Source organism: Lynx rufus, unplaced genomic scaffold (genome assembly GCF_022079265.1).
Source record: "Lynx rufus isolate CCGP_SWC_20201006 ecotype Redwood Valley unplaced genomic scaffold, mLynRuf1.p SCAF_2, whole genome shotgun sequence".
Lineage (NCBI taxonomy): Eukaryota > Metazoa > Chordata > Mammalia > Carnivora > Felidae > Lynx > Lynx rufus.
The window spans coordinates 141,912,940-141,931,588 of NW_025814834.1; the positions used below are offsets into that span (position 1 = coordinate 141,912,940).

The 18,649-nt window shown below is 45.1% G+C and overlaps 1 protein-coding gene and 1 pseudogene across 5 annotated transcripts in view; one reads left to right on the plus strand and one right to left on the minus strand.

Annotated features, from left to right (window-relative positions):
• Window positions 1-13,280, minus strand: part of SLC44A3 (solute carrier family 44 member 3) — a 96,465-nt gene extending 83,185 nt beyond the window's left edge. For 2 of the 5 annotated variants that reach the window (XM_047085281.1, XM_047085280.1), the window contains exons 1-5: window positions 13,254-13,280; window positions 12,637-12,744; window positions 8,992-9,134; window positions 6,717-6,853; window positions 5,702-5,795 (exon numbers count right to left, since the gene is read on the minus strand). In XM_047085281.1, coding sequence (XP_046941237.1) covers window positions 5,702-5,795; window positions 6,717-6,853; window positions 8,992-9,134; window positions 12,637-12,744; window positions 13,254-13,280 — 509 coding nt within the window. Of the gene's footprint in view, window positions 1-5,701; window positions 5,818-6,716; window positions 6,854-8,991; window positions 9,135-12,636; window positions 12,745-13,253 lie in introns of all 5 variants that reach the window. The other 3 variants (XM_047085282.1, XM_047085284.1, XM_047085283.1) reach the window with 3 other exon arrangements.
• Window positions 13,281-17,704: 4,424 nt separating this feature from the next.
• The window catches only part of LOC124514304 (KATNB1-like protein 1), a 135,371-nt pseudogene continuing 134,426 nt past the window's right edge, over window positions 17,705-18,649 (plus strand).

Here is an 18,649-nt window from a genome sequence, read left to right on the forward strand (position 1 = left end):
TACCTCAGGAACATATTAAAATGTTCTTTTTAATAAAAAAATCAATCCCATTTGCAACTTCACCAAAACCAATTAGATACCTAGGAATAAACTTAACCAAAGAGGCAAAAGATCTGTACTATGAAAACTATAGAACATTTATGAAAGAAATGGAAGAGGACACACGAAAATGGAAAAACATTCCATGCTTATGGATTGGAAGAACAAACATCGTCAAAATGTCTATACCATCCAAAGCGACCTACACATTTAATATAATCCCCATCAAAATACCACAGCATTCTTCTTGAAGCTGGAACAAACAATCCTAAAATTTGTATGGAACCACAAAAGACCCGAAAAGTCAAAGCAATCCTGAAAAAGAAAAACAAAACCAGAGGCATCACAATTCCAGATTTCAAGCTATATTATAAAGCTCTAGTCATTAAGACAATCTAGTATGGGCACAAAAGCAAACATATATCAACGGAATAGAATAGAAAATCCAGAAATGGACCCACAACTCTATGGTCAACTAATCTTCAACAAAGCAGGAAAGAATATTCAACAGAAAAAAAAAGGCAGTCTCTTTAATAAATGGTGTTGGAAAAATTGGACAGCAACATGCAGAAGAATGAAACTGGCCCACCTTCTGACACCATATACAGAAATAAACTCAAAATGGATGAAAGACCTAAATGTAAGACAGGAAACCATCAGTATCCTAGAAGACAACACAGGTAGTAACGTCTTTGACATCAGACATAGCAACTTCTTACTAGATATGTCCCTGAGGCAAGGGAAATAAAAGCAAAAATGAATTACTGGGACCTCATTAAAATAAAAAGCTTCTGTACAGCTACGGAAACAATCAACAAAACTAAAAGGCAGCCTATGGAATGGGAGAAGATATTTGCAAATGAAATATTTGATAAAGGGTTAGTATCCAAAAATCTATAAAGAACTCAGCAAACTCAATACCCAAAAACCAAATAACCCAGTTAAGAAATGGGCAGAAGATGTGAATAGACAATTTTCCAAAGAAGACATCCAGAAGGCTAACAGATACATGAAAAGATGCTCGACCTCATTCATTATCAAAAAAATACAAATCAAAACCACCATGAGATACCCTCATGCCTGTCAGAATGGCTAAGATTAACAAAAGAATAAACAACAGGTGTTGGTGAGGATGCAGAGAAAGGGAAACCCTCTTACACTGCTGGTGGGAACACAAACTGGTGTAGGCACTCTAGAGAATAGTATGGAGGGTCCTCAAAAAGTTAAAAATAGAACTACCCTATGATCCAGCAACTGCACGACTAGGTATCTACCCAAAGGATACAAAAATACAGATTCAAAGGGGTACATGCACCCCGATGTTTACAGAAGCATTATCAACAATAACCAAGCTATGGAGAGAGCCCAAATGTCCATCAACCGATGAATGGATAAAGATGATGTGGTATATATATATATATATATATACAGTGGAATATTACTCAGCCATCAGAAAGAATGAAATCTTGCCATTTGCAATGATGTGGATAGAGCTAGGATGTATTATGCTAAGTGAAATAAGTCAGAGAAAGACAAAAACCATATGATTTCACTCATATGTGGAATACAAGAAACAAAACTGATAAACATATGGGAGGGGGAAAAGAGAGAGGGAAACAAGCCATGTGAATGTCTTAGAGAACAAACTGAGGGTTGATGACAGAGGGAGGTAGGAGGGAGGCAGGCTAGATGGGTGATGGGTACTAAGGCGGGTACTTGCTATCATGAGCACTGGGTGTTGTATGTAAGTGAATCACTGAATTCTACTCCTGAAGCCACTATTGCACTGTATGATAACTAGAATTTAACAAAAATTTGAAAAAAAAAATGATGTCATAAATAAATAAATGAAGTGTTCTTTTCATGGTTCTTGTATATTTGTTACATTTGTCTCTAGGCACTAAAGTACCCAGTTCGTTTTTGTATTTCTTCTCACTGTGGTAAAAGTTGTCTTTTAAAAAATATAGGAATGCTGCAGATTTTGGTTTATCAATTGTGTTCCCTGACACCTAAATAATTCTCTTATCAGTTGTAGTTTTTCAGCTAATTTCTTTAAAAAAGTTTTTTTTCAAATGTTTATTTATTTTTGACAGAGAGAGAGAGAGAGAGAGAGAGAGAGAGAGACAGACAGACAGACACAGAGCATGAGTTGGGGAGGGGAAGAGAGAGACACAGAATCTGAAGCAGGCTCCAGGCTCTGAGCTGTCAGCCCAGAGCCCAACACGGGGCTCGAACCCACGAACCACGAGATCACGACCGAGCCGAAGTCGGACGTTCAACTGACTGAGCCACCCAGGGGCCCCTCAGCTAATTTTCTTACCACCGCAGAGTAATTTTACTTCCTCCTCTCTGAGTTTTAAACCTCTAATTTTTTCCTTTTCTAGTACTAAACAGTCTTTTTTTAAACAATTTTTTAACGTTTATTTATTTTTGAGAAAGAGACAGAGTGCGAGCAGGGGAGGGGCAGAGAGAGAGGGAGAAACAGAATCCAAAGCAGGCTCCAGGCTCTGAGCTGCCAGCACAGACCCTGATGCAGGGCTCGAATTCACAAACCATAAGATCATGACCTGAGCTGAAGTTGGACCCTTAACCGACTGAGCCACCCAGGCATGCCCCTACTAAATAGTCTTAATACCAATAAATCTGAATTGTTTTTAGAGCAAATGTTTTCTGAACTTTCAATTAGTATTTCTGAAAAATAAGGTCAGATGTAAATCTAATGTCATTTTGTTTTTCCCCAAACACAATTCTCCCTAAGACATTAATTTTGTCAACAAGGTTCGTTAAGATGGTGCTTTTCAGGCATTTCATAACCCTGTGCTGGTAAAGAATGACCCATCTCAGCCCTGAGAGTGACAGAGAAGCATGTAAAATGTGGGTGACCCCTGATGTGTGTGGTTGACCAGTTGCCCTCTGAGGACTTGATTAGCTGGGGCAGGGGGTGTGACTGGGCCCCAGACCGTGGTTTCTTCCCCACTTCTCCTTTTCCTCTCTCACCAGCAAAACCACTCAGATTTGCAGGAAGTAATTCGTAGAGCTGACTGTACATTTCGACGACGCTGTTGGAATTCATCTGAGCAAACAACTCAGTGATGTGCACGGGCACCCACGTGGGAGGTGAGGACTAGAACTTAATTGATGGAAAACCCCAAGCCTTTTGGATTTTAAATACATGGGGACTCAAAATACAATATTATGTGGAACCCCAAAGGGAAAAAGATACGCTTGCTTGTTATCTTCTGTCGTTTTTCACTGCTCTTAAAAGCTCATACCTCGGGACACAAACCTTCTTGATATTCAGCCACTACTCTAAAAGGGTATGTTTCTCCTCACGTGATCGACAGAGGGAGAAGAAACAATTGGTTTAGTCAATAGAGGTATTTAGAAAATGTTTTTTGGCCCTGTGGCCACACTTCTCATGATTTCAAGCTTTCACTCTTGGCACTGCTCTTCCATGATAAATATGATAATTTCCATCTTAGAACAAACTCTTGCTTGTGTAGGAAAAGGAAACGGAGCCCTCAAGCCGATTTCTCTCTCCCTGACTCTGTCGAGAAAGGTCAACCAACAGGTTTGTCTTTCCATGGAAAGGTCTGCATTTGGGGGGTGAAAGGCCTAGGACAGGTGTGGCAGAAAAATGGGGACCCTAGGACACATGCTATGGGGCTCCCCGTACCCCCACCTTGGTGTGAGCCCAAGGAGGCCATCTGCCAGGTAAAATAACAGCAATGAAGCCTTGACGGTTCGGTTTTGGATTACAGAAAGATACGGACCCTGTTGGGTTTGCAGGCCAGCTCCACCTGCTGCTTATGCCACTTTACGCTGCTCCTGCGTGAGTTTTTTCTACCATAAAACAGGGATGAAGACAAGGCCTACAGCACAGTGGTTTGAGGAGGTCCAGGTCAATGAATATGTCAAGAGCTTAGAAAGTACCTGGCAAGTATCAAAAGCTCAATAAATGCTCGCTATTATCAGCAGCAATATCAAGATACAAGCTTCCCATAGAATTACAGCCGCCATCCCATTGATAGGAAGAATTTATCTACCTCTGGTTAAGTTACAGCCTGAAAAATTCCGTTCTCTTCCAGTTCCCTCTGCAGGCACACTTACAAATTGTGTTCCCTAGAACAATCTTCTCAGAAGACAAATATCATATGACCTCACTTATATGTGGAATCTAAAATAGTCAATTTCACAGGCGCAGAGAGTAGAAAGGTGTTGGCTGGGGCCTGGGGGAGGGGAAATGGCAAAATGATGGTCAAAATGTACAAAGTTAAACCCCTCTCTTCAAGCGTTAAATAATTTTCCTTTAACCTACTAAGCCACTGTAGTTTACTTTTTTGGCTTTAGTTATGTTTCACTGAGAGATGTTTATGATAGCTAACAAAACTCAGAATTTAAAAAATACAGAAAAATGCAATGGGACTCTCCTCTGCAAATAATTCTCTCCTCTTCCAGTTACTTGTAACACAAAGTATTTATTTTAGATGGCAGGACAATGGTTAACTATATTCTTTCTTCCTATGTAGCTAAAATCGACTGGAGTTTTATTTTTTATTTTTTAGCACCTGTTAGATCAGCATTTTTCAAGCTATACTCACAACCCATTAGAAGATGGTGAAATAAACTGCTGTTTTTAAAAAGTGAAACAGAATTGAAACCTTTAGGACAAATCATTTGCAGTAAGGGGAAATCTTGTTTTGACAGACTTGCATTTCTGTTTTATACTCACAAGGATGCGTGAAGGTGTATGTATAGATGGAATACATTCTTTACTGTGGGTCCCAGCCAAGAGTTTGATAAACACTCTACTGGACGGTTGGCCCAATGCCCTGTTCTACTTCAATTATCATTACTTCTCAGGGATTTTGCACAGAGGTCTCATTCACTGTAAGTATATTTACAACTTTTAAAAGCATGGTAATGCAAAACAAACCAAGTCTTCCTTCAGAACATCTCAGCATCCTGACGGTGGCGATGATTAGTAATTGTGTTTTCCCCATTACCTTTCTCGATGGCTCAAATGTGAGCCATTTACCGTGGCAATACAACTACCGTGTCGCCATTACAGCTTTATTCTACAAATATTTGTAAGGTACCTCCTATGTGCCAGGTACTACACTAATTGATAGGAACGGCTGACTCTAAAAGGAGTTCACAAGTGGAATCCTTGAGAAGGACCTGTTTTCTGTCCTCATTGAGCAGGTGCTTTTGGTGGCCACTTGGCCTTGCCCATATAGGTCTGTTTCTTATGGAGACATCTAGAGTTGTAAAAACTAACAATGTCTGGTTGCAATAAAAGAGAAATTACTTTCTACTTTGTAATAAGTAGTTGGAGTAGAAAAAACACATACCAACTACTTTATCAAACCACTCAACTGGTGATTCACATATGAATTCTGCTAGCTCCAGTGTTGTCATGTTCTGACTATGTGTATTTCCAGTGGTGAGTTTTCTCCTTCTGTAGCCTGGTTCCTAATCTACTGTCCATCATGTATAGTGCAGATAGCTAGCTCCTCCTTGTTTATCCCTGGCCTTCTGTAGACCGTAGGGCTCTACCAAATATCTCCTTCCTGCTTCCAACAATACCCACAAGAGCAACAGATGCAAGTACTCCATAACTTCTGTTGATGGATAAAGAAAAAATACGGAAGCTTTTTACCTCGGAGGAACCGGCAGCCTGGGACACAATGAGTCTGCATTTGGATTCTGGGTGTAGTTGATGGAATTCAAACTGTAAACACACAGGAAGGACCCTGGAAACAGAAGACACACAGACTATACTATCTCCCTCTCATCTTTCTAGGGGAGCCAGTAAGAAAGCTACCATCCTTTTACCAAACCGAGAAGGAGATGGAATCAATCACTCAGGTTTAGAAAACACGTCTATAGATGATCTAAACACAGTAAGAATAAGCATCCAATTCGAGGTCAGATTGAGGCCTCTCTTTCTCTCTCTCCTAAATCTCAACTTAAAACTAAAAGTTATACAATTGGCACGAAAATTATTTGAAGGGTTTTTTTTTGGGGGGGGGGAGGAATGATTTATTGCATAGGCTTGATATTTTTAACCCAGCCTTGCAAATAATTTTTTAAAAATCTGGTACATCATTTCACAGGCAGATAGAATTTGCAGCGGGTTGCCTCGAATTTCTTTTACTTTCCTTTTCTTGCTTAATCCCTGTAACATAAATCTCACGAGCAGGCTCAGGGCAAGGTGCTTCAGTTACGTAAATAATTAGTGCCAAGTATCCATGGGCCCCAACATTGTAATGAAAGAACATACTTGTCAGCAATTCGCTACAAAGCCGGCAGCTCCTCTCTAGGACTGGATGTGCCCTGTGCACAGAGCTCCCTGACCTCAGTCTGACGCTGCCTTTGGGCCCTAAGCGTCAGTCTACACTATACTCTGTATGCAAGGCCATCCCCTGGCAGTGAGCAGAGAACAGCTAGGGTTTCAGATAAATTCCAGATAAAGCTGAATGAGGCTGTACAAGGCCCAGGAGAAAGCACTGATGGCCTCTTGCACACAAGAAGAGGCTACCACAGGCAATGACAATCTCCAGTTTTGCAGAGAAAGCAGTGCCAGGGGCATCTGTCACCTAGGTCTGCACAGGTTACCCCACTGTGGTTCCCGCCCTCAGGGGGAAGAGCGAGCCCCGTCCCCTGGTGCCTACCATTCTTGTCTGCAAAGAGCTGGACCTCTTCCAGGGTATCAAGCTGCTCTTCAGGACAGCTCGACACGCACAGGATGGTGGAACTGAGCCTCACGTCCTTGACTTCCGGGTTGCAGGAATTCATAAAGAATACGTGTCTAGGAAACAGATGAAATGAGAATATCTTAGAGCGTATCCTCTCACTGGGTTTAATTAGGGGCCTTAAAACCCATGTTATCAAATGTGGGAATAATTAAGGCAAACTTTTATAGCCAAGCACCTCAGAATAATTTACCATGTATTATGCCTACTGGGGGTCATCTATGGAGTTGTGCAGCGGAGAAATCATGCTCAAATAGTAATAAAACTTCCCTTTTCCAGATTCAGCATTTCCTGGGAGAGAACCTAAGGGGTGGCCTGAGGAAGGCGCCGAGGAAGGGAAAGGATTTAAACTGCACATGGAATGCTAGATCAGGCCAGTGCGTGAACTACTAGCCAAGTCCACGGAAGACATATTCGCACCCGAGTGTTCAACTGTACTTCAGAGAATAGCTGACCTCAGGGGAGTGAGCAGAAAGAGGGAGGCCCCGGCTGTGAATGAAAAGCCTGCCCCTCTCCCCCACCTGCCAGTTTGAGAGCCAGGAAAGTCACGAGACCCTTCCCACTCCAACTGTTCCACCAGTGGGTAGATGGGGCCGAGAACAAAGCTGGTTGTTGCTATTAGCGGGGTCGTGAGCCAGGCTGGCACCAGTAGCTCCCAGACCATGCCCAACACCTCCCCAGGCTGTTGAGATCAGAGGGACGCCAGAAGGGGAGCCCCGGAGCCTGCCAGACAGGCAGTCCTGGAGGGACCTGGTGAAGGGGCGTGGGGAGGGGGCGGAACAGAGGGAGGTGGTATGATAGGAGACGGGGGAACAGATTTCCCAAATTTAGGATACACAGTTTAATTTTTTTTTGAAATTGTGGTAAAATACACATAAAATTTTACCATACTAACCATTTTAGGTGTAGAGCGCAGTGGCATTAAGTACATCCCCACCACTCACCCACAGAACTCCTTATAACCTTGCAAAACCCAAGCTCTGTACCCACTAAGCAAGCCCTGTGCCAGGCAACCACCATTCTTTCTGTCTCTGTGCGTTTGACTACTCTAGGGACCTGAGATAGTGAGATCACAAAGTATTTTTCTTTTTGTGACTGGCTTATTTCACTTAGCCTAACATCCTCAAGATTTACTCAAGTTGTACCTCATGTTAGAATTTCCTTCCTCTTTAAGACCGACTAATATCCCATTATATACACATACAACACTGTGTTTGATGATGGGACACCTGGTTGCCTCTACTTGTTGGCTCCTGGGAATGCATACTTTACATCTCCAAGAGGATGACTATTTCTCAGCATGCACGCATACATCCCCCCCTCGGGGGGGGGTCAGCCCCCTTCTTCCTTCTTTTTTAAAGTGATCCCCAAGTGCAGGAGGAAATGTGTCCACGTGATCCACATCCAGCAATGTAGAGCCCCTCTCCTCAGGGGCAACACTGAGTGGTAGAAGGGGCGTGGTCTGAGAACTGTATTTGGTGACTCCAAACTTGTACTCAGGATCTATTCAGAACTGCAACATTCTCTCGTAGGAGGGGCTTTTGGTCATCAAGTCTCAAAAATTACTTCAAGGCAGCCTCCATCTTAGAAAAACCATGGCCAAGGCTTTCTTGCCTCTCAGGGGATTCCAATTTCTTCTCTTCCTTTTCTGTTTCTGTGTTGGAGTTGGGGGGTAGTGAGACTACAGTGCCATAGTTGAGACCACAAACTGGGGAGGGAGTGGAACACAAGTTCCCAGAATTCCCAGGTGGGATTCAGGAATTACCACACAGACAAAATACTGTGGATGATGTACAACTGGTAACATCAATTGGTAACGTGATTCTGATACATTATGGATAACAATAGTAGCCACTAACAGATTAAGTCTTAGCTCATGCAGTGTCTCTGTGGATCCTTAAAATAACCTTGTGAGACCGGCATAACAACCAGTTGAAAAGATGAAAACCGGGTTCAGAGAAGTTAAGTACTCTGCCCAAGGTCACATGGCTGAAAATTAGCACCGCTGAATCTGAACAGAGGACCAGCTGATTCCAAAACCTGTGTCTTCACTACCGTACACATGCCTCCTTTTTTATGAGATGGGCTGATTGTTTTAAATGAGAAAACATTTTCCAGACTCAAAATGGTGAATTTATACAGTTTTGAAATACAGGATAGCCCCTGTAGGTTGGGGACTTACTTGAACACTTACCTTTTCAGGGTCATGTCCTGCCCTGAAAGAGGGGCCCCTTCTACAGGGGAGTTCTTCTTGCCACACACGTTGCCAAAGCTGTCATAGCCAAAGAGGAGTCTTCCCGTGGCTCCCGCCACCATCGAGTAGCCCATGATGAACAGCTGGTAAAATTCAAGTGGCACATGAGAGGTTGGCCAACAGGCTGAAAACACGGGCCCCCGCATCCCTCAAGATGTTGATATCAAGTGGAGCCAGGTAGACAATGAATCTCTCCAGCATCACTGTACTTCTCTCCTTTAGCAACAATGTCAACAAATCAGTCAGGAGGCTGTCACTCTCACCCTTGTTTTAACAGGTTAGGTAGGGAGAACATCCTAAAAGGCTGAACGGATCCTTGCCTGTGTTCTTACCTCCGTGTCCTCTGTATCCTTTTCTCCATGAGTCTGTCATTTTTTCTTCTGGGCCTAACTTTACCAGGGCAACTCAAATTTTCTTCCCCCTGGAGGTTCTTGCTTTATCTAAGCCCCCCCCCCCCCCATGCCACATCTTTCCCCAAGCTTCCTTCTATCCCCTTCCCCCAACTCTCTCCCTTCTCTTCCCTTTCCTTGTCCTCCCCACCCCACCCCCCCCCCAAGTTTCCTTCACTGGTCCTGCCTTCCCTCTTTTCCTCCCTTCCTTCTCCCCACCCCACCTATCCTCTCTCTCTCCTTTTTTTTTTTTTTTTGTCTTATATTTAGGGGACTCTGACCCTCAGGGGCAGAGACAACACAGTTGATGTGTAGCAAGATACTGTTCATAACAAGTGAGAAAATGGTGTTTTGGAATAAGTGCTTAAAATATACAAAATAAAGAATCTCAGGAATTCTGGACAACAACCTCTTGCAACTATAGTCACTTTTTTCCCCAATATCATCATGAATATGGAATACTTGAAACTTCAGCTCAAACCACTGTCCCATTCATCATATGTAGTGATGGGGCCCTCCACTAAGATTGAGTGTGTCCCTCCCCCCATGATGTGATCTTAGTGTTGTAAGTTTCCCAATTTATAGTGCATTGAACAGCATTGAAAAACTAGTGCTGACATGATCGTTCCGGGAGTGAGGATACAGTACATCATTCGATAAAATGTAGTAATGATGCCCTATGTCCTCAAGGTAGACTGTCCCAAAGTTAAATATGTTTCAGATAGTCTGCATTCATTACTTAGAAATCAAAATAATAGTCTTGAAATGCCCAGTGTGTGCCAGAGACTGTGACCAGGGGACGTAAATATGAACAAAACCAAGTCCCTGCCTTCAAGGAACTCAGCCCAGAAGATGAGCAGGTTCTCTGTCCCTCCCACACCCAGCACCTTCTCAGTCTCATGGTCTGATTCCAGGATGAGAGTATCACCTTTGCTGGGGGACAGCTGGCTCATCCTGTACTTAGAGGCTGTGGGGGTGGGAATACTCAGCCCTGGGCTGCAGCTTCTCCTCCCTCTCGGCTTGGAGCGTGGGAAGGTCCTGACTGGGTCTGGACTTGGAGGAAAGGGGTCCTGTGCCGCTGCCCGGCTCACCAGAGAGCTAATAACAAAGTGGTATTTTCCACTTACCAGCATTCTTTATGTTAATATCTCCCTTGGGAAGCCTGTGGGAGGAGCGGACATTTTGTTTTTGTTGTATTTTAGGGCGGGAGGGATTTGGTGCACACTGAGTCCTTGCCATATTTCTACTACTTTATACCTTTGAACTTTGTTCTAATTTCAAACGCACAATTACAATTCCGTATGACGGTGATACAGTAGGCGCATCTACGAGGTATGGTGAGGCTGTCAAGGAGGTCACCGTCAACTGTGCCAGGGGAGACCCAGAAAACGGAGTCTTAAAAGGGGAATGGAAGCGGGCAGGTGGGGGAGGACACTGGAGAGGTAAGTAGAGGCAGAGACAGTCCAGAATTTGAGACATTCTGTTCTGTGCGTCTTATGCAAATATAAACACAGGCAGGCTACTCTTTCTCTTGGCAGTAGACTGTCTCTGCCTGTAATTCTAGCCCCTTACCCTAAACCTCCTTTGTCTTAACTCGGGGGGGGGTGGGCAGTACCATCAATAACCCCATTTAGCATGTTACCTCACTACTGCTCAAGATGTCACAAGATCAGAAAGCTAAACAGCAGAGGCAGAAAAGCCTCCTTGCCCTTTTTTAAGTATCTGTGGTTAAAAAAAAAAAAAAAAAGTTGCAGAAGATCCGAAAAGCCAGTCAGCTTGAAGGGCTCTCATTATTCAAATGCAATACAGGAAAGAGAATACTGGCATATTGAAGCCTTCAAATTTATTCTGTAAATGACATGTAATTTGAAAACAGTTCCCAGCTCTGTGCCACCTCTCAGATGGCTCATAATTCTTCAAGCTGTGATGAGCCATCTACAAATCCTTTCCCCAGGCGGCTGTTGGGCTGAGAGTTTGGCAGCGATGTGCTAGGTCTGAACCGTGGAGGGGCTAGGGAACATCACCGAGTAACATGGACAACCTGAGGCGGAAGCTGCCCGGTGCCTGCAGGACAGCTGCTCCCTGCACCGGAACCCCAGCAGGCCCAGAGAGGAACAGCAGCCGTCTGTGGGGAAGCTAAGAAGGATGCGGTGTATACACACATGCTCTCTCCCGGCTCCTCCCGTAGGAGGGCTCTGAGAGCCACGAAAGGGACAACACACGACATTCAGTTACACCTTTAAGACCCGACCTTCCACTGTGCCTGTAACCATGTCTGTGAGACACCGGTAGGTAAAGTCGACCAGCGAATAAATGCTTTTCCAAAGAAAGAGGAACAAACATGGTATTTTAGGGTCTATTTAAATTGAAATCTTTGCAACAAAGGTAATTACTATGGGGTAGCTATTATGCTGCTTTGTAAATTAATCATTAACCGCACAGCAAACAGCATGCCTCAGTCTAGAATGGATGTTTTCATGAACATGATCTTTAAAGAAGCTGAGAAGGGCTCCTTCTGCTGTTACCCACAATGAAGTATCTAAAATAAGTGTCAAAGCATCCAGATTTAGCTGCCAAGAAACGCTCCCAGGACTCATGTGGCACAGCCTGATGAGGTCTACCAGCAATCCTATGTACCTAGAAACTAGAATGGGGAAAAAATTCATCACCTAACTAGAGAGTTTCTATCAAAGGCTCCTTTCCTTTGCTAAACACAACATACAGAGAGTGTGTGTGTGACGCTCAGCTGAGGTGAGAGTAATTTCTCTCTAGGATTTTCGCCCGAACGGCAAATAGTTCATGAACATTTTGTTTGGGGGCTGTGATGGTAAAAGAACTTCCAGGCAGTGAGCTCAGATAATAAGGGATCACACGCTGGCCTATTAAGTAACAATCCTAAGAAGTGACTCTCATTTCCTAATGGAGTCTTTCATTAGACTGTGGCCTGCAGTAATAAGACAGCCTCTCCAAATTAGCCGGCCTAGGAGATTAAGAGACACCTGATAGGACTTCCCCAGGACCGATGCTTACTGTGTGGTAATGGCAGGTGTCTCTCATTGTAGCACAAACTTTAACCTGGTACCACCTGGATCCCTAGGCTTCCCCAGGGAAGGCACTAGGAATACGATTTACATGTGGGCACAGTTATTTCAGGAAACACACTGTGGTCTCTTCCCTACTAGGCATCTATACTTACCAAACCAGTCCAAAAGAGAAAGAAGAGGAATAGCCATGTTGTATCTGTGCACTTCCTATAAATCTGAGGTCTCCACTCTCTTTTCCGGGGAGTTCTCTCTGCAGAAACCTTCCAGACCAAAAAAAAAAAAAAAAAGGGGGGGGTGGTTGGAGAGTTGAGGAAAAGGGGATAAATAACCATATGGGTCATAACCTGGAAACTGAATCCAAATGTACTGAAGATTGTTCAAAGTAACTTTTCTTCCTTCCTTTCATTTTTTTTTTTTTTTTTTAACGTGGCCTCCTGAAACTTTCAACAGAGACTCTGAAACAACCTGCTCTGTGCGGAGCAGAAGTCCCCAGTCGCTAACTCCTTACCTGGAGGTGCACCTGTAGGCCGCCCCAAGTTTGTGCTCTGCAGCCAGCCTCTCCCGCGCCTCCGCCTGAGCACACACGAGTGGGGTCCTAGATCCTCCCCGCCACGTGTCCCCAGAACAAGGCGAGGGGCGGGCTGGGCTCTATCCCGGTGGATAGGGAAGGCGGAAGCTTCCGGACGGGCAGGTGCTAGGAGTTGCCTGAACCTTCCCCTGGGGCTCCCAGCCTTCCCGCGGGGCCTTTTTGCGCGCGGCGGCTACTCACCAGGTACTCGGCGCCGGGACACTGCATCCTGTGCTGCGGCACCGGGCCGAAGACTGGGAGCCCACGAAGCGCCCCGCGGCAGAGGAGCCTGCGGCCAGAAGGCCCAGCGGCCGGAAGGGGCGCAGCGCCGCCCCGCGGCCGCCTCCGCGAGCCTCGAGCTTGGCCCTCGGCGTCACCGGAGCGGCTCCGGGCCCGCCCCGGTCAGTCACCTGTCAGCGGGAGGGCCGCCGTGTTCCCAGGCCCTCGGCGTCCACCACCTGCGCGGTGGTGATTCCCGGGATGCCCATCTCGCCGACCGAAGCGCGGAGTCCGCGGCTGCTCCAGCGGAGGCCCCGGCTCAGCCACGATCCTGCGCGCGTCCTAATTAGCGCCTCTGCGAAGAGCAAGAAGCAGAGTCTCAACAAATCCTTCCGGAGGGGTGGAGTACTGCGTTACGCCCAGCCGACAAGGAAGTAGCACTTACCTGTGTCGGATTCTGTTCTAGCGGCTCGACAAGCATTATAAAATCATCAACAAAGCAGAAATCATTGTTGTCCCTGATCTGCAGTGAGAGAAACCGAGGCACGGGAAAGCAGCGATGGGACATGCTCAGTGAGACACAGCTGTAAGCTGTAGAACTAGGAGTTGAACCCAAGCCCTCAGGCAGGCGCTTTCAAGTGGTTCTCTGCAAACACTACGTGAGGGATGGGAAGAGCGAATATGAATCAGGAAAAAAAAAAAAAAAACCATGAATCTAAATCAGAGAAATATGAAGCATGAAAAATATAATAATTGGAATGACTGTTTATTGATGCTATTTATTAATAATAATGTGGGATAAATCTAGTAGAATCAATACGGCTGAAGAGGAATTAGTGATTAGAAGAGCGGTTTCAGCAACTCCCCAGCGGAAGCAGGAAAGCATTAAAAAAAGGAAATAAGGCAGCTTATTTTAAAATTTCCTAAGGAGTATCAGGTATAGAACTAGGATGGGAAAAGGAATGTTATAAAAAAGAGGAGGAAATATTTGAAGACCTAATGGAGCTAAATTCCAAGGTTGAAAGAAAGAAACCTCAGACTGCAAGGGTGCATCTCAAGCCGTATAGAAATATTTCAAATATTTTTATCGTTTGTTTTAGGAATTTCCTAAAAATCCATTTATTGGAGCCATGGACCAACTGCCCAACTAGTTCTTGTCAGAATAACAGCTCTTCCTGTGACCCACAGATCAGTCAACAGAGTTATCACACAACTGTACCCTTCAAGACTCACTTCAAACCCTCCCCTTCCCATGTCCGTGTCAACTATGACATGACCAAGTTGTCCAATCTAATCAGCCTGTCTGCACTGAAGGACGCATCTTAATCAGACCCTGAAAAACCTGTAAATACCCCCATCCTTGAAACACATCAAATGTGTTTGTATTAATAAATTTATAATAATACTAAATAAAAATAAAGCCTCATTGGTTGCCTTTAGCAGTTTCTAGGGGTCAGGGGTGCCTGGCTGGCTTAGTCAGTTAAGTGTCCAACTCTTGATTTTGGCTTAGGTCATGATCTCACAGTTCATGGGTTCTAGTCCCGCGTTGGGCTCTGCACTGACAGTACGGAACCTACTTGGGATTCTCTCTCTCCCTCTCCCTCTCTGCCCCTCTCCTGTTCGTGTGCTCTCTCTCTCTCTTAAAGTTTCTAGGGGTCAGACTCATTATTTTGAAAACTGGTTAAGGAAAGGGGAGGAATCAAGCACGTATCCCACCTCTCCTATATGAACTGTGCTGTGGGGTAATCACATAATTGACAGAGATTTCTCTTTATAGAAATATTCTGGCTTATATAAGTGCAGAAGGAATGACAGAATTTAGGATATCACAGTCTGCCAAACATGACAACAAAGGGACAACCAGACATTAGTCTTTTCCCAATGAAGAAAGAACACATTGCCCCCTGTGAGGTAGTCAACCAGAAAAATCTACACGAATCTACCAATTTATTTTTTATTTATTTTTTTAATGTTTTATTTATTTTTGACAGAGACAGAGACAGAGCATGAGCAGGGGAGGGGCAGAGAGAGAGGGAGACACAGAATCCAAAGCAGGCTCCAGGCTCCAAGCTGCCAGCACAGAGCCCGACGTGGGGCTTGAACTCACAGACGGCGAGATCATGACCTGAGCTGAAGTTGGACGCTCAACCGACTGAGCCACCCAGGCGCCCCTGACTACCAATTTACAAGAAATATAGGGAACAGAGGGACAAGTCAAATGACACCTCAGGATGCCATCAGCAAAACTGAGAATGGGAGAGTCTCAGACACAGGACCTTGTTTTAACATCAACAACAGTAGCAGCAGCAAAAAGATTTTAGGAAAAAAAAAAGGGGGGGGAACCTAAAAATTAAAAGAGAGTTGGGAGGTATTTTAACAGAGAACAGAGGACATTGTTTAGATCAAAATTACACCAACTGGCAAAATAAAAGGAAAGACCTTCAGAGGACCATCCAGGGTATGCGAATCCTCACTGGATATTGGATAATTTGAAGCAATTTATATTAAGGAATTTGGGGATCTGATGATGTCATTGGGGTTAAATTTAAGGGAAGTTCTTACCATTTAGATTTACATACTGAAACTTATACAAAATAGTAGGCTGTCTGAGATTTGCTTTAAAAACTCCGGGGCAAGGGCCCCTGGATGGCTCAGTCAGTTAAGCATCCGACTTCGGCCCACGTCGTGATCTCACTGTTTGTGAATTCTATCCGCACACTGGGCTCTCAGCACAGAGCCTGTTTCGGATCCTCTGTTCCCCTCTTTCTGTCCCTCCCCCACCTCTCAAAAATAAATAAACATTTAAAATAAAGTTTTTAAAAAAAAATCCAAGGCAAAGGGCAACGGGTGGAGGTGTGGAGGGAAACGAGATTGACCACCAACTGATAATTGCTGAAGTTGGAGAAGTATACATGAGGCTCATTAAATTGTTTTCTCTACTCTTGTGTGTTTGAACCTCTATACACACCCTTGCGCACACATACGGAGTAAATCACGGTGCCTGCCGCCTCCAGAGCCTCCACTTAGGAAGCTTCTGACACTTATCGTCTGCAGGCACCTGTTATTGAGCACACTTGCCTTTCCCCCTTCTTTACTACCCCCCCCGCCCCACCTGACCCCATGCATTCCTCAAGAGGCAACAGCCCCTGCTTGGCCTTAGGGTGGTTGTGTCTTCAGAGCTGTTGGCTTCGCCAAGGTGCCACATTCACACGGTCTCCTCTCCAACCCCACCTGGGTCCCTGGTGCTCCTGTAGCGCTTTGGCCAGAACATTTTCGCCCCTTCTGCGGGAACCTCCCCATCCCCTTCCTCATACCACCTCTCCTGCCCACCTATCCCTGTTTGTCATGATTCTCACACTTGGCCTTCCAGATGTTCTCATCTGCACCTCTTGCCAAGTTTCTGGCACTTCCTTAACTTCTAGCAGCTTGCAATCTGGCCAGATGGAGATGCAATTAGAGCCACTCCAGTTGCCCACTTTGCTTTCAAGTGTGTGACCGTCATCCCTTTGGGTCAGGTCTCTTAGGTGCAGGCTACAGCGTGAGCTCAGCTTCAGCCTGGGTATCTTATTGCTTATTCTTACTGAGTATCTGTGCTTTGGGGCCAGCACCTGGGGAAGGCCAGATTTCCCACCCCTCACCTCACTTTCCTCAGGCTTCCTCCCCTGCCTCACTAGCTCTGTGGCTGAGTTCCCAGCATGCTTTGAACGATAGCCTGACACACGATAGTGAAAATAGTGTGATACTGGATGTGATAAAGCTCCAGAGGAGGCAGGATTATGAACTCAGGCCTGAGGGTCCAGCTCTTTTATCATCTTGCCTTTCCTGTCAGCCAGGAAGAGTCATCCCTCGGATTGGAAGCCAGAAAGGGATGAAGGATCCAAGGGGTCTTGGGTTTGAACTTTGGTGTTTATAGTTGGTTCAGGAATGGCCCAAGATGCACTTGGACAGAATAGGGGGCTGCGAGGAACGATTTCACTATGAACGGGGGTATGGTGGATAAGGGAGCCGAGCAAGGTGTGTGTGCAAAGGAGTCCCAGCCCTTTGGAGCTGGATTGAGGTAATTTCAGGGTGAGGAAGTTGGAGGCTCAGAAAAGTCTTCTTTTCTCCTTGAGATCTTTGGATCAGAAATCTGGTCTTTGGAACTCTGATTATTTTTAGCTTATCTTGATCCTACAATGACTGAGCATTTTGCTTTGTGCTAGGACTTGGGCCAACTCAAGGGCCACAGGCACCACATAGGAATATTTGCCCTTTCATGGAGCTCATGCTCACATGAGGGCTGGTGATAAGCCATGTGGTGGGGGGTTCTCTGTCCAGTGTGATGGTCCCAGAAGCCTTCGTGGGAAAGCATGTCTGAGCTGAGTGGTGAAGGGTGAATAAGACATGATGACGCACAGAAAGGTGAAGAGGGCATTCTAGGCTGAAGAAACAGCATGAACAAAGCCTGGATGCACGGAAGTGCCTGGAAAACCCCAAGCAACATAGAACTGCTGGAGGATGAACGTGAGCGAGGGAAGAAGGGAAAGGGAGAGGGTATGATGAGTCTGAGGGCAAAGAGTCCCCAGCCATTTAGGGCCAGCATGCCACGTCAAGTTTCTGCTTGTGTTTCTGCGCTTATACCTTTCCCATTCACCCTCACGTTGTAGAACAGCTTTTGGAGACTGCTATTGGCCTGGTTGTGCTCAAGGACTGGAAGGAGAGGGGCTTGTGTCCTCCTTGTACCTCAGAGGAGCTGGGAGCAGGAGAGACAGTTTGGGGGCTGGGCATGGTATGGGAGAACCCACGTGGTGAGAACCAAGTATGAAAACTCTCATGGGGAAGTGAGACATGGGGACAGGACAGCCATCAGGCTCTCTTCCTAAATGTGATCCTTGGAACTCTTCTTCCAGCCCCAAGGGACTTTCAGGTGGGTTAAAAAATTGTCTTTTTACATTGGTTTAAATATGTTTAATTACATTATTTATGTTCATATATTCTTTTGTATACATCACATATTGCATGGTAAAATTATATGTAACACACATGTGTCATATATGTAGCATATCTAAGTTATAAGACATAATAACATGAACAGTCAAACCCACCACCCATTTTATGAACCAGAACATTTCCCAGGTGCCTGGATGGCTCATTTGGTTAAGTGTCTGAGTCTTGATTTTGGCTCAGGTCATGGTATCACAGTTCGTGCCTTCAAGCCCTACGTTGGGGTCTGTGCTGGCAGCACAGAGCCTGCTTGGGATTCTCTCTCTCCCTCTCTCTTTGTCCCTCCCCTGCTCACTAATGCTCTCTCCCTCTCTAAATAAATAAATAAATAAATAAATAAATAAACAAACAAACAAACATTTTAAAAAAAGAAATGGAGGGTGCCTGGGTGCCTC